Source organism: Hyaena hyaena, unplaced genomic scaffold (assembly GCF_003009895.1).
Source record: "Hyaena hyaena isolate Hyena2069 unplaced genomic scaffold, ASM300989v1 scaffold_123, whole genome shotgun sequence".
Lineage (NCBI taxonomy): Eukaryota > Metazoa > Chordata > Mammalia > Carnivora > Hyaenidae > Hyaena > Hyaena hyaena.
The window spans coordinates 2,316,170-2,332,579 of record NW_024080756.1 but is presented as its reverse complement, the minus strand read 5'-3'; the positions used below and the strand labels follow the sequence as shown (position 1 = coordinate 2,332,579).

General features: G+C 37.4%; 1 protein-coding gene across 2 annotated transcripts in view; it reads right to left on the bottom strand.

Annotated features, from left to right (window-relative positions):
• AFG1L (AFG1 like ATPase) overlaps positions 1–16,410 on the bottom strand; it is a 193,709-nt gene that overhangs the window by 5,735 nt on the left and 171,564 nt on the right. The window contains exon 11 of one of the 2 annotated variants that reach the window (XM_039237449.1): positions 8,710–8,845. The exons of the other annotated variant lie outside the window; for it this stretch is intronic. Within the exon in view, the coding sequence (XP_039093380.1) occupies positions 8,710–8,845 (136 nt within the window). The remainder of the gene's footprint in view (positions 1–8,709; positions 8,846–16,410) is intronic. 2 annotated transcript variants of the gene reach the window in all.

Here is a 16,410-nt window from a genome sequence, read left to right as displayed (position 1 = left end):
GTAGCCCTCTCATGGAAGTGTGGGGAGGTGACAGTAAATCAGAGAGTGGTGCTCTGGGGAAGTGGTTCCCTAAAAGGAGAGCAGCATCTAGGAGGATGCAGCAACTGGGGTGCCTGGGTGGCTCAGTTGGTTGAGCGTCTGACTTTGGCTCAGGTCATGATATCACAGTTCATGAGATTGAGCTCCAAGTCGGACTCCACTCTGACAGTGCAAAGCCTGCCTAGGATTCTCTCTCTCTCTCTCTCTCTCTCCCCACCTTCTCTCCCTCTCTACCCCTTCCTCACTCGTGCTTTCTCTCACTCTCCCAAAAATAAATGAATAAACTTAAAAAAAAAAAAAAGAATGCAGCAATTATGAAACCGTGAGCAAAGGGGCACAGGACTGGAGACAAGGCACTAAAAATGACCTGACTCCTCTGGAAATCTGCTTAGAGACGTCCCTTCTCCCCATCTCCTCTCACCAACCAGGTACCAAATTGGAAGAGGGGACCCTTGCCTTTCCCATTTCCCTCCCTGGTTGGTCAGGCTTTACCTCCAGACCCAGTGCCTGGCCTTGGCTGAGATTCCCCCACTCACTCAGCCAGAGAGGGACTAGAGTGTGGGGTTTGTTGGTTTGTTTGTTTAACCTTGGCTGTCTTTCAGGAAGCCTGCTGTCAAGCCTGTTGTTAGGAACCAGGAGTGAACACTCAGTCTGTTACTTATTAACTGTGCACCTGTGCCAAGTTACATAATCTTTCTCTTCCTTTAGTGTTTTTTTTTTAATGTTTATTTTGAGAGAGAGAGAGAAAGAGTGAGCAAATGGGGAGGGGCAGAGAGAGAGGGGGAGAGAGAATCTCAAGCAGGCTTCACGCTATTAGCGCAGAGCCCAGTGCGGGGCTTGATCTCACAAACTGCGAGATCATGACCTGAGCTGAGATCAAGAGTCAGATGCTTAACTGACTGAGCCATCCACGCGCCCTCTTTTCCTTCAGTTTTCCCATTTATAAAATGGGAGTTTGATTCCTATCTCACAGGACTGTGAAGATTGCAGAAAATAATACAGGCAAAAGCATTTACCACAGTGCCTGGGGAATTCAAATCACTTTGGCTGCTTTTTATCTTTATTATTTTGAGCTCAAATGATTAGGCTCAATACAGATGAGTAGAGGATGTAAAGTGTCATTCTGAATAGGACCAGTTAGCTCTACTCCACCACCGACTATATCCAAACCCCTGAATCAGTCTTTGTGCAGTTGCCAGTCCACAGAGTCACAGCAGGGACCAACTGAGACTGTGGAATCCCCTTAAGGAAAACAATTCCCTAAAAGGGGAGGGGTAAGGCAAGATAAAGCGCATAACTCATACGGTAAGACACTCAAGCTCTGAGGGTGACAAACACTACTTTTTAATATCAGTGAGAATTTAGTGTCTCATCTTTGGTAAATCAGAAAGTATATGTAAAAAAATGTAAAACCTCATCTTAGGTATGTAGTTATGTGTAATTAAACTCGTTCTTTATGCACGGATGATGTGATTTCTATCAGTATAACTACATGCCCAAGGAAAATCATCATCAGAAGTGCACTGGAGTGCCTAGGGCAACTGAAAATCAGAATTCTGCCCACTCAGCTATTTTTACAAATTATACACCTTTGTCAGGAGGTTCTGCATTTGCCGTTATATTAGCAAATATCAGATCCCTAAAAAATTATGTGCTCATTCATGAAACGAAAATTAAGCTTTATACAGGTGTCTATCTCCTCTAAAAACAATGGTGATGGGGGGCAATGGGGAGTTACTGTTTCACAGATACCGAGTTTCAGTCTGGGAACATGAAAGAGTTCTAGAGATGGACCGTGCTGGGGGCCGCACAACAGCGTGAACGGACTTAATGCCACTGAACAAGCTCTTTAAAATGGTTAAACGGCCAGAAAGGAAAAAAAGGCAAATTTTACATTACATATTATTTTACCACCTGCCCCACAACAAAAAACATTAAAACTAGCAAAAAGGTTATTTGTTGTCAAAGAAATCCCAACTTAGGCCACAGAATGATAACAATATTATTTTTTTCTTTAAAAACATAAGAAGAGAGGTGCCTGGGTGGCTCAGTTCAGTTAAGCCTCCGACTTCTAGTTCATGAGTTCAGTTTGTGAGTTCGAGCACCACATCAGGCTCTGTGCTGACGGCTCAGATCCTGGAACCTGCTTCAGATTCTGTGTCTCCCTCTCTCTCTGACCCTACCACGCCCACACTTTTGTCTCTCTTTCTCAAAAAAAAAATAAATAAACACTAAAACAAACAAACATAAGAAGAAAGGCGCCTGGGTGACTCAGTCAGTTAAGCACCCGACTCTTGATTTCGGTTCAGGTCATGACCTCACAGTTCCTAAGTTCAAACCCTGCATCGAGCTCTGTGCTGATAGTGCAGGGCCTGCTTGGGATTCTCTGTCTCTCTCTCTCTATTTCTCTCTCAGAAATAAATTAACATTAAAAATAATAAATAACTAAAACATGAGAATGAAATGTATTAATTGAAGTAGGACATCATTTACCTAGGAAATCAGCTCCAATATTAGATTAATATTAATCTAAAATGTGAAATCTTTAGTAGTTATTTACAGAGTGGTTTTTCTTATACTGGATTGGAATGTTGAAGTATCCAAGAAGTGATAAGCCTTCAGGATTATTTTTGGTGTGAGAGGGGGTTTTCTTACTGCTCAGAAATGTGATTTTTCATTAATAAAATAAGTTAAAGTTGTGGGCAAAAACATGCTTTATGATTTGGAATCGTTGGTTGCTTCCCGTCATGCGACCTTGAGCAAGTCTCTCTGAACCTCCATTTCCTCATCTGTAAACTGGGGATCATAGCAGGACATGCCTCATAGGTTTGTCCTGAGGCTTTGCTGTACTGACTGCATGTAAAATCTTCTAACAGTGGCTGTCACATAGTAAATGCTCCATAAATGTTAGTTATTCATTTAAAAAGGTCATGTGAAAAGTATATATTTTAATTTATTCATTTATTAATATAATTTTTAATTAATTTAAAAAGGTCATGTGAAAAGCAAGTGAAGCGGTTTCTGCACAGTACCTATGTGGCATACAACAGATACTTAATGAATAGTAGCTACTCTTCTAGTAACTATTATATAACCTTTTCCTGAGCTCATGAGGCCAGGATTGCCTAAACAAGTGAATAGTTCCAGGCTCCAGTCTGCTTCTGCCTTTGCACTCAGGAGGTAAAAGCTGCGGTCTCTGCCAGCCACGCATGTTAGCTCTCCATGAAGTCATATCTACAGATGACAAAAACAGCATCTGTCTCAGACCCGCCCCCCCCCCCACTTTGTTGGCCATACCATTAGCACTGCAGGTGGGGGAAGTCCCCAGGCCCACAGAATGAAGAGCACATGGCACCATGGCACACAGGAAGGGCTTAATACCTGCTGAATGAATTAGTAAACGAATGCGTGAAGCCGGAGGAGCAGGCTTTTGCTTTTTTTACACCCATTTGTCTCCAAAATAATTGAACCAACTACAAAAAAAAAAAAAAAAAAAAAAAAATCCTATTCTTTCTTACTTGGCCCAAACTCCCCATTCCCAAGGCAAGCCTTTGTTTGTTGTATATCCTAGTATGTATGTAGGAAAAGTCTAGAAAGATATAGATCAAAATGTTAATAGTGGTTATCTTTGGGTGGTGGAATCAAAGATGAATTTTGTTATACTTTTTTGACCTCCTCCCACTCCTGCCCCATGAATTTGTATTACTTTTAAACAGCAAATACAATAATACTTCTTTGGGGGGGGGTCATTTTTCATAATGGGAACCTTATACCCTATCTCCCATGTGTGGAATAATAATATCAGTTTTTTCACAAAAATCCCCCCCCCCCCAAGGTTTTCTTCATCTACAGAAGTAGATTTTTTTCAGGGACATTTAAAAAGATAATAAAATGTAAAACTAAATATATATTTTCTCCTTTACAGTCTGACAAAAGGATAAGGGATTTCATATTTGGGGTGAAATCTGACTTTAGTTGTATAGTTATGGTCTTCACGCTAGGAAAACCAGAGAGAGGGGATGAGGTAAATGGCAGCATCTCCCAATAGTACACGTTAAGCTCTTGCAGCCAAGTACCAGAGTTCCCTGATCAAAAGCCTAGTGATGTCAAAGTCCATGTCACAGCCCAGACTGATATACTTCCATTTATATCATGTTTTAATTTGAGCAAATTTTCTCCATGCAAGCTTGATGATGAGTGTGCTATATTCCTTTTCTCCATAATGTCATCCATTCTCTTTCTTCTCCTTCTGGTGCTCTAAGGGAACCTATGTTAAACTTTGTATTCTCCATTGCTTTTATCCTTTATTTTGTACTTTCTTTTTTTCAGTTCTTCATGATTCATTGTGGATAGCTTCCTCTGACCCATATTCTAGTCCACTATATTTCTCCTTAGCCATGGTTTATTTGCTTTTAAATTCACCCACTGAGTTGCTTTGGTTATAGGTCTAGAATTTCTACTGGTTCTTTCCAAAGCTGATGTTATCTTTTTATAGTCTCTAAATCCCTACACTTAAATTTCCAAGCTTATTAAAAAAGATCTCTTTGAATATATAAGTTTAGTTGTTTAAAATAGGGACTCAAAATTCCAATATCTGGAGTTCCTAATTTTATCATTTGTTCTTTTTGCCTATTCACATCCACAGTGTGTTGGCTCCTCATATGTTTGCTTATCTTTGTATATTAGACTTTGTCTTTGAAAAAAAAGACACTCATAGGAATAAAGCCAAGTTTGAGGCTTGAAGTATTCTGAGTCACTCAGCTCACTGAATTTGACCCACGTCCATGAGAGAGCTGGTTGACTTCAGGTTCACACTTATTCCTAGCATGCAGTCCTTCAAGGTTCCATCCAAAGTGGGGGTAGTTTACTAGGTCCCCATACTGGGCTGTCCTAAACTCCGACTTTTCTTCCACTGAGCCAGTGTGGCTGCCAAAAGGAAGCTCAGTTTAACTCAGCTCATTTTGTTTAAAGAAGATTGCTAGCACTCACCGCTATCCATGTTTACCTCATCTTCCTGGGCACACAGCTAGAGTATATTCCTCAGACTCTCTTGCATTTAGGTGTGGCCATGTGATTATGTTCAGGCCAGTGGAAATGTTAAGAAAAAGTGATCTGCATGGCTTCTAGATCTGGCCCACAAATCCTCACTGCCTTTACTCTTTTGCACACTGAACAGAGGGCTCTGAGGACTCAAAGGAGGGGTGGAAGTGCAAGAGGGACAAAGCCTGGTTCCATGAAGGACCATGTGGAGCAGCGTCCTGGCCAACGTACACTGGATGGTGATATGAGCAAGAAATACATATTCGTTTGTTCAGCCTCCAAGACTTGGAGTTGTTTGTTTCAGCAGCTAGCCTATCCTAATTCTTATTTCATCCATCTTTCTTCATCATCCTAACGATGAGACTGCCGCAAATTATGACCGAGTCCACCATTATTGGAAGTGGAGGACTTTCTCACATTTCTTAGGTGGATAAGAATTCTTCTTAACACAAGACAGTAACTATCAAAAATTTCTCTTTAAGTTTTCTTCAGATTATCAATAAAAATTTTTAATCAGGAGCTGCACTTAGCCATTTCAAATCAAAGCTGATTTTTAAAAAGTTATGTTAATGGAGGCAACTTTTCTCATTACAAACTTAAAAAGATTTTAAAGTTTTGTATTTGATGCATTTAAAATATCTCTGTAAGTTTATTTTTCTTCTAATTATATAATATAAATTTAGTAAACCCTTTCATCGAAACACACATAGATGCTGACAAATTGTCTCATCTAGCCCTGTGCATCCCCCAAATGGTATGTTGCCACAAGACTACTCCCCCCTCCCCACTCCCCTCCAGTATTCAGTATTTGAATGTGCTTGGGCCATTCAAGTGTAACTTAAAAATTCTTTAAAAATTATGATTTTAAACCCATTTAAAATATTTTTAGAGAAATGAATAATGCCTGTGTGGGGTAGTCTAATTGTGATAATGGTTCCAACTTTTCTTGCCTCTTTGTCTACACTCTTTGGATTGTGACTTTCCATCTCTTCCATGCCTTGGCATCTGTCTGCCCAAATTTTCAATATGGGCCAGACTTGTATTTACCATGACCAATGAATGGAATGAGGTGAAAGTCACAATTTTCCAGTTCTGAGCTTAGGTCTCAAGAGGCTTTGCACACTTCTCCTAACTCTGTTGCAACAGCTGGACTGGCCTGCTAATGAGAGAGAGAACATAAGAAAAGCCAACTGTCAGAGCTGAGAAAGCAGCCTAGGCCAGCCTCCAGCGTGCTGTCCCCACCTGCCCACAGTAGATGAGGGAACCCAACCAAGATCAGCAAAGCTGACTGCAGATGCATAAGTGAATCCAAAATACATCCAAAGAACTTCCCAGCTAATCCTGTAGATTAGAAAGCAATAATAAATGCTTGTTTTTAATTAAACCACTGAATTTTGGGGGTGATTTGTTTGTAGTAATAGCTAACTGAAACACTATACTTGCTACAGAGAGGCTTACTAGGAAAAGCTCATATTCTAAAAGTCCTTAGCAAGTCCAGTACATGTAGAAAAATATGTCTAGCTTTTGTAGCAAGATTGGTCTTACATAACTGATGAGAATATGTAAAGACACATACTGTCATTTGTTTTACATTCATTTATTTTTCTTAATCAATTCTGGAATTTTTATGGTGTAGCATAGAACTTCTGTCTAAAAATAAAAGTTGGTGATTAACTGTATACCAGAACTAGAAGAAAAAAGCTAGAAATTATGTGGCATCCCAATAGAATACCAGAAGACATGGACCAATCAAATAAAAACACAAAATCACAGAGAGAAAACAAACTGGCATGAAAAAGGCAATTGGGAGAGATAAGGACTCACTGCAATAAAACTAAAATTGTAAGAGCATTCCAACAGGAAAACGGACAAAGGATATGAATACATAATTCCTGGACCAAAAAGCAAACAAAGTCGAAGAGGCTAATAAACAAATGAAAAATCTAGTCAAGCTTCCTAGTAACCAAAGAAAGACAAAATAAGAATGATATATCATTTTTCATATAGCAATTCTGCAAAGAAAAATAAATTATACTACTCAGTGTTGGCAAGTAAGTAATGAGATATCCATTGCTGCTAAGAGAGTGAATTAGTTTAGATGCTCCAAAAAAATTTTGTTGGATTGTATTATGAGCCCTAAAAGCAGTCATAAACTTGACATAGTCATTCTGTTTCTAGAAATCAATCTACAGGAAGTGATCAGAAATTCAACCAAAGACTATATATAGGATTATTTATAACTATGTGAACTAAAAGTAACTTTAAAATAAAACAACAGAGGAAAGGCTCAATAAATTATGGTATGTTGATATAAAGGAACATATTGCCAACAAATAACAATGTTTATGAAACATATTTTATGATAAGGAAACATGCTTATGAGGAGAAGTTAAGTAAAAAAACATAATTCAAAATTATAATTATACTAAGGGGCCTATTTTGCTAAAAATATGTATGTAGGAAAAAGCTAAATAAATATGTAAAAATGCTAACAATTGTTATAGATAGTGATAGACTTAGAGTTCCATATTTCATAATATTTTATGATCTTCTTTATTTTTTATATTTTTCTGTATTTTCCCAAAGGGAAACAAAATACATTATGACAAAAGAGTAAAAACAGAATGATGTAGCAAAACAATGTTGAAGATCTTTACTCTTTGTTTTTGCTTTTCAGCTATTTAATCCCTTGCATCTTCCCTAATAATCATGAAGAGTGAATGTGTAAAATAGTCACCACAAATGCACACACAAAAGAGCTTGAGGAGTTATGAATCTATTCAAAGCTGCACTTGCTACCTCATTTACTCCACTGTACAAGACTGGCAGTCCGAGCAGGGTCAGTACTATCTTACTGACTGTAGCACCTAACAGGCTAGGGAGCAGGATCTTGCACAAGACAAGACCAACAGACAAGGAAACACATTATCACCAAGTATTCTTCAGAACCAATGGGAACTAGTGAATGTTTAACACATACAAGTTTTGTACTAAATCGTACAAGAACTTGGCAAAACAAGAAGATACATTCACTCTTTTGACCTAACATACCACCAAATTGCATGCACGTGATCTCTATAGCAGTTGTAAGTATTTATACTTTTGTTTGCATTAGTTGATCCTCTTATGTAAGTAAACCATAGCATAAGACACCTTTTGAAACCATAATTAATATTGTAAATTCATGCATTGTGTCCTATGAATAATTAAAGCATATGATTATTTTCGAGTACTAAATGCCACTTCAGTTAGTAGCATCCTTGAGTATGTTATTCTAGCTCAAAATTCAAGTAGCATTATCTAATGCAGATTCTTCTTATGATAGATAATGATGGCACTCTCCATCTTTCTACCTGAGCAATTAAAAAGTTTAATAGTCTTTGATGTGGCTGGCTATCTGAATAATTTTCTAAACAGAGACAATTAAAATCCACTTATTCGATGGTTTGTGCATTCTCAACTATTGTTTCAAACTCTTTGTTTCTGTGGAAACCTGATGAAAACCTAAAGAACTTTAAATCCATAATGGGTTTGCAAAGAGCATTTGTTTTTCTTAATTGCTGGGAGTATACAGCTGGATTATACGTAGCACAGTTTTTCTAAAAAAACTTTTAGGAATAAAGAGCTTGCCTGCGGTCTTCTTTCTCCTGTATGAGAAATGGCACAGCTGTCTGCTTCGGTTTGACCCTGGTGCCAGGAGTGGGGATTTTCTCAAAGCCACGCCAGTGTGAAATGCACGAGCGTTACCACCAGGCTGCCTTCTGCCCTGCAATGAGCGGTTGATCCACTTGAGCACACACGAATGAGCTGTCAGCTTGAGTTTCTTTTTTCTCTGCTTGGCTAATGCTTGTTCTGCCACCATTATTTCAGCTCAAGTAGGACGATTATTATTTCAAGCGCTGTCTAGATTATATTGTCCTAAGGGTTACTCTTTATCTGTATAGACTCCTCTTTATAAATTCCTTGTAGTGTTACCCTGATAGCCCCTCATTACACAAGTATGCATGGCATCTTGCTTTGTGTGTACAGAAATGACAATACATCATATCTTAAAGAAAAGTGCTTTTTAATGGGGAAAAACACTTTAATTAATTAGGATGAATGCATCCTTTTCAAAACAAACTAAAAATATCACACGAATTTGTTAAAACAACTATGTGCACCAAATCAATAAAGATAATAATTAGAAAAACAAAGCACTGAAATGTGTGTATTTGTAGAGCACATAATTTCCTAAGATTTGTAATATGGCACCTTAATATGAGAAGTCTCATTTATATGAAGTCCCTAACATCCAACTGGGAAACAGCTCACTTTTCCAGAAAATACTACCATCTCTTACACACTCTCCTTCAGAAAGTGTTCTCTGGTGTGCTGAGGAACAGTTTTACTGCTGGACTTCTAGAGTCTGAAGGGCAGGAAGGCTAGTTCTACCCAAATCTACCAGATCTTTAGTAAACTCTCTACCCCCTCTATATAATAATGGGCTAATGCAGTACTCTTTTGGGATAGTGTGTGTCATTTTTAATAGAGTATATAGTAACAATGGGTCAACAAAAAAATCAATGTGGCAACCAGAGGTGATTGCACTCTTTCCTCCCCCTGACTTGACTAGCTTTCTGTATGTAATAAATCTCCAAATTCTAGAGATATCTAAATCTATAGATTCTAGAACTGACAACTTTCTTAAAACACAAACCACATGAAATCAGATCTGTTGAGTGCCTACTAGATGAAAAGCACTGTGCTGGGTTTGTTCCCAAGAATACTTCCAGTTCATTTAGGAAATATAAACCTCAACAACTGCCACAAAAATACTTGATTTATAGACTGTAGCACAAAACACCACAATGAAAAACATGGAGATAAGTGAAAAACACAACTTTAGAAGAATATGAAAAAGTAGGAAATCATTAGCATCATCATTATTAACAAGCACCATTGAATATAAGCATCAATACAGCTCCAAGAAAATACATAAAAATGACAGAAGAATCTCCATGAGATGGTAGGAATTATTGGAATGGATTATACTAACCACCTGTGATTAAGCAAACCAGACTATAATTTGTTAAACGATGAGCTCACATCTGATTCAGATGGAGTATTCAACTGTTTAACAAACATCTAAGACTTGAGGGAATTCAAGTTGCTCCTTTTGGAAGTGGGTAAACTGGGTTCAACCATGCCAAAGGAATTAATTAGTGTAGCTCAGATCCCTTTGCTCAGAAAGACGCTAAATATTTCTGGAATTAGAAAGTCTTGCTCAAGTATTTTGTTCAGCTTAAGTTTTCAACTTAACTATAGCATAAGGTATAGTCGGAAAGCAGCCTTGAGTCTACAAAGAACAGGGCCGCTTCTTTGGTTTTTAAGGCTGATGGAATGAGCCTTCACAGCCTCCTCCATAGACCTTGGCTAATTTCATCCTACAATCTAGCTTCACCATGAGATTTTTTTCACCCTGGTCCTACTAGTTCTCATGGTGTTTATAATTTCTGAGGTAAGGTACCAAGAGATTTAAGCTTTAGATTTTTTTAGGTGTATTTTTTTAAACCAATGTGGGGTTCAAACTCACAACCCTGAGATCAAGAGCCATGTGTTCCACCAAACTGAGCCATCCAGGCATCCTTGAGCTTTAGATTTTATAAGAAGCCATGGTAACACTTTGGATTACTAGGTTTTACTTCTTATGGCTTCTAAAATCTGTTTAGCTTCAAGCCAATCCTAAACAAACCAAGTTCTAGAAAAATGGGAACTATACAAGTGAGCTGAACAATGCATTATATTAAGCACTTAGCCTAATAAGAGAACCCATATTCTCTATGTCTAGGAACACAGCACAACACTTTTCAAAAACATTCTGTATACAAGTGTAGGTGTGTGTATAACAATTTCATTGGTTAGGTTTTAAAAGGAGTTTTTGGGTAGAAGGTATTTAATATGGTCCTCTATTGATAATTAACCATATATAATTAACCCATTAAATCCTAAAGAATGAAGGAACACTTATTTCAGCTGCACAAACAGCTAGTTCTTTGAAATGACTAATGTAGCTATTAGAAATCCAGCAGACACTGGAAAAAATATTGGCAGGAGAAGAAAAATAGCCCAACTATTACTAAAATTATTTTACAAACTCATTTATTAAAACAATACTGTAACAACCCCCTTCTAATTTCCCATTGGTAAAAAAAATTTTATTAGCTACTTTAAACCAAATGGAAATTTAAACGTTCTTATTAATGCCTCAGACATTACATTTGATTGTGCAGACGACAGAGGTAATAAGTGTACGTGGCCAAGGCTGAAATATGTTTCATTCCTTCTGTTTTCTATTTTTGAATACAATGATTTTAATAAGAATGTATACAGTAACGATGAAGTAATTTGTAACAACACGATTCTACCAAGTTCACTGAAATCAATAATTGAAGACTAGCACTTGATCATTAACATACTCAAGCCATCCTGAGCATCCCCTCAGTAGAGGGCAGTATTTGCTACATCTCTGATGGAGGAAAGACTTTTAAATTTGCCTGGCTTTGAGATCTACTCAGAAAAAATTTGAAAGCCTACCCCTAAATGAGGTTCTATACTATTGCTACTGGTCTAAAACGTGCATTTGAAAAGAAAGGTTCATCAATGTAAACTCCTTCCTTTGGAAATCAAAGCAAGGAGACATGAAAAGTGACATTTAAGACACTAAAAAGGAAGAAGAGGATTTGGAATAGCAAGTAACTTATTTTATTTTATTTTATTTTATTTTATTTTATTTTATTTTGGGGGGGGTGCAAGTGAGTGAGGGGCAAAGAGAGAGAGAGAGAAGGGGGCTCACCCGAAGCAGGGTTCATATTTTTACCCAAAGAGGGGTTTGTGCTCACCCGAGATCATGACCTGAGCCGAAGTCAGATGCTTAACAACTTAGCCACCCAGGCACCCACAGTAACTTACTTTAAATTTGAGGATGATGACTTCTATACATGTTAAAGTCTTAGAAAAGCAGAGATTGTTATTTTTGTTTTGCTTTTCTTTGTGAGAGTTCACGGACTCTCCTGAATCCTCTTAGACTCAGACACCTAAAAAGCCTAATCACAGTTGGAAAAGAAATGGATATCAAAGAATTATTCTTCCTCCCACTCTTCTGCTTTCAAAATCATGGAAATACTTGGTGGAAAATGCTAATTCATATTCTAAAGACACTAAAAAGTTAATTAGAGCACAGCTGAATGCCTCTCTGTGCTGTTAGATACACAAAGGGCCAAATGCTTCAAACTGAGTAAGACCAATAGAATTCTTCACTCCATCTTCTTACCAAAAAGACAACCTTGAATTATTTGCTGCTCAACTTTTATTAGAATATACAACATTCGTGAAAGCTTTGAACATGAGTCTATCCAAACCTCCAAGCATTTATCCAATCTCTAAACAATTTCTCTGGATCAAGCTTGATAATAAATAGAAAAAATTACTTATGAGGCATTTTTGACTCTTATAGCACCAGATTCATTGAACAGTACTTTGTCATTAGGGCCCCAGCTTGTATGTAAGAATCTGTGTGGAACAAACGTGTAGTTACAGCAGGAATAGTGCTGAAAAAACTGTTTGTTGGCACCTTTTAGAAGTCTCTACAGGTCCAAGTGCCAGAAAGGGCTTCACTTCTCCTGAGTAACTAATTTTCTGTCTTCTAACTTACTGAACATCTTTCCCCCTCTTTGGGAGAAGCTGACAGCTGATATAATTGTTCAGTGTAAGAACTTTATAGAAGTTTATGATATGGATTTATATATACTATCTTTTCCTTTCAACTTCTTCCCTATTTTCTCTTTACCTTGCTTTTTAAAAAAATCTACATAATTCTATTTGTGAGTATATGTTTGTATCTGTAATACTTTTTGCTATAAATAAATACATGCCTAAATTATTCTTTTTCTATTTCTTTTTAAGGCTTATTTTGTTATTTAGTTTGCTTTAATTATATAGGAAGCAAAAGAGAATCAGGGAAATAAAATGTTAAGAACTTTAGATACTAAACAGTAGTACCTCTTTTAAGCTTGTTAACTAACTTAAACTCACTTATATGTGGAATCTAAAAAACAAAAAACACCAAACTCAGAAAAAGAGATCAGATTTGTGGTTACCAAAGGTGGGGAGCTGGAAGGGAAATGGAGGAAGGTGGTTAAAAGGTGCAAACTTCTAGTTATGAGGCAATCACTCTTCTTTTTATCTATATGAAATGATGGATATTAACTAAACCTATTGTGGGTAATCACATTTCACAATATACATAAATCAAAGCAACATGCTGTACACCTTAAACCTTATACAGTGATGTATGTCAATTATTTCTCAATAAAACTCTGGGGAGGAATCCAACTTGACAATAAATTATGTAAGAAAAAAGAAATAAAAAGGAGAAGTTTGCAAATGGGTTTAAAAAAACTGGGGGAAGGTACATAAGATAATTTTTGTATCTCCATGTAAATGTGAAGAATAATTTCCATTTCACAGAGTTTTTCCACATATAATAAGGCTGGAAAACAGTAAGATTAGGTTAAGAGCAGAGGCTTGTTTTATATATATATATCTATTAAGACATTTTACATAGTAACCTCTAAATCCCAAGATGTTACCAATCCAGTAAATTACTTCCATTTAAAAAAATTCTTCAAGAAATGATGGGAGATTTTAGTTGTTTCTAATGTCCCTTTGATTCAGCTGTACTACAACCTTGACTCTGTTTCCTTCTACTACATCCCATGGTAAGATTTTCCAATCCCATCCACACCCCTCATCTCTTTTTTTTTATTTTTATAGTTTTATTTATTTTTGAGACAGAGAGAGACAGAGCATGAGTGGGGGAGGGGCAGAGACAGAGAGGGAGACAGAATCTGAAAAAGGCTCCAGGCTCTGAGCTGCCAGCCACAGAACCCGATGCGGGTCTTGAACACAAGAACCGCAAAATCAAGACCTGAGCCAAAGTCGGATGCTTAACCAACTGAGCCACCCAGGTGTCCCACCTTTTCCTTTTTCAATGTCAGTTCAGGTGATTTCATGGACTCCTTTCAACTTCAAACTAATACATCTCCATAAATGACTTCCAGCTGTGTATCTTCAGTCTTAGATTTCCAGTTGTTTGTAAGTCCCCTTCCCTTACATCAGGTATTTGTCAAGGATCCTGCCATTCCTCTGGTCATCCAAATTGAAAACATCAGAGCCCTAGGTGGCATGTCCTTGGCCCTGAGACCTCTCTACATCCGATCGTACATATTTCCCTCATATTAATCTTGTTCTTTCCAATCTATCATGTATACCTGGGGGGCAACTGGGAGCAGAGATTCAATCTATGTTCTGTATTCCAAGCCACAGACCTTCACTTGATCTTAGCCAAAAGGCCAAGAAGCGATCCAAGCCACAGACCTTGATGAGGGGTAGCATCAACTAGAGGAAGGGACACATAAAGGCATGATTTGCTCACTTAGCTCCATGCCCCTCTTGGGGAGCTTTATCTAATGCACACAAAGGCTCCATATACGGTAGCAGCAGTGCCAATCTTATACAACTTTGCCAGATTATCCAATATAGATCTGTTAAAGAATGACACATTTGTTTTTGGGGAGTTTTTTAATGATTTTTTAAAATTTATTTCTGACAGAGAAAAAGAGAGACAGCATGAACAGAGGAGGGTCAGAGAGAGAGGGGGATACAAAATCTGAAACAGGCTCCAGGCTCTGAGCTAGCTGTCAGCATAGAGCCCGATGCGGGACTCGAACCCACGAACTGTGAGATCATGACCTGAGCTGAAGTTGGACACTTAACCGACTGAGCCACCCAAGGGCCCCTGTTTTTGTATTTTTTTTTACACTGATGAAGGTTCTAATTCAAACTCTACCACCTGATATGCAAGCCCTTTTGTACCGACTTCACCCCATCTATTCTGCCTGAGTGCATTCCATTCTCCTATATACTATCCAAATTCCAGCCATGACCCTTAAGTTGTCTGGAAAAAGAGTTCTTGATTGTTGGGTGATTTTTCCTTTCAGTAGTTTAAAGATGATACTGCACTGTTTATCCATTGCTTCTTGATAGGAAGTCTTCAACTATACTGTTGTGCCCCTGGCTGCTTTGAAATTTTCTTTATCTTTGGTTTTCAACCATTTGACTATGATGTTCCTAGGAGTAATTTTCTTTGTATCTGCTAGGGATTTGTTGAGCTTCTGGGATCTGTAAATTTATATCTTTTCTTATATTTGGAAAAACTTCAGCTATTATTTCTCCAAAAAAATTTTTCTATCCCATTCTCCCTTTTCCTTCTAGAACTCTAATGATATAGTTGATTTTTGTTATAGACTTATGTCATGAGGTTTTGTTTCACCCCCCCATAATGTTTCTGTTTTTCAGGTCATTGCATAATTTCTATTGATCACGAGTTCACTAACTCTACTTTCTTCTACAATTTGGTATTAAGTACAGTAAACTAAAAGATTTTTAGGTCTAGAATTCTCAACTTTTAGTTTTAGAATTTCCACTTGTTTTTCTTATAGTTTCAATTTCTTTGCTAAGATTTCCTATTTGTTTATTCATTACCAGTATATTTCCCCTCATACCCTTGAGTATAGATATAAAAAAAGCCACTTTATAATCCTTCTCTCTAATTCCAACATCTGTATCACCTCAGGATCAGTTTTGGTTGATTATCATTTCTTTTTTAAAATGGATATTTTCCTATGTCTGCACACACCTAGCAATTTTTTATTGTATTCTAGATATTATTCTAGCACACACCTAGCAATTTTTGGATTGTATTCTAGATATCATCTAGAATGATATGTTGTTGGAGACTTGGAATTCTTTTATATTCCACCAAGATATATTGATTTTCTATTGTTGCTATTTTAGCAGGTAGTTAACTTGGCTAGTCTCAAACTCCAAACTCTGTCTCCTCTGTGATGAGCAGTGACTGAAATCTTTGTTCAGTGTGCTTGGTGCTGTGCATGTGCAGTTCACAGGTCAACCCAAGATTTGGGCAGTCTCTGTGAAGAACTTTGGGCTCTTCTGTGGTTCTCTCCATTCCATCATTTCTTTTCTTATTTTCTAGCCCTCTTCTCATTCCTCAAGCCAGGAATATTTCAGGTTTCTACTGAGTTTTAGATGTTCCATATGGCAAAAAACAAAACAAAACAAAACAACCACCCAAAACAACAACAAATAATCCTATAATAATAAGAAACTCACCAGTGTCTTTCCTTTCTTCCAAGTGGTGCTTGAGCTCCAATTTCTCCCTGCTTTTGGTTGCTCAACAATGCCTCCCAGACAGTTATTTCTTAGATTTTG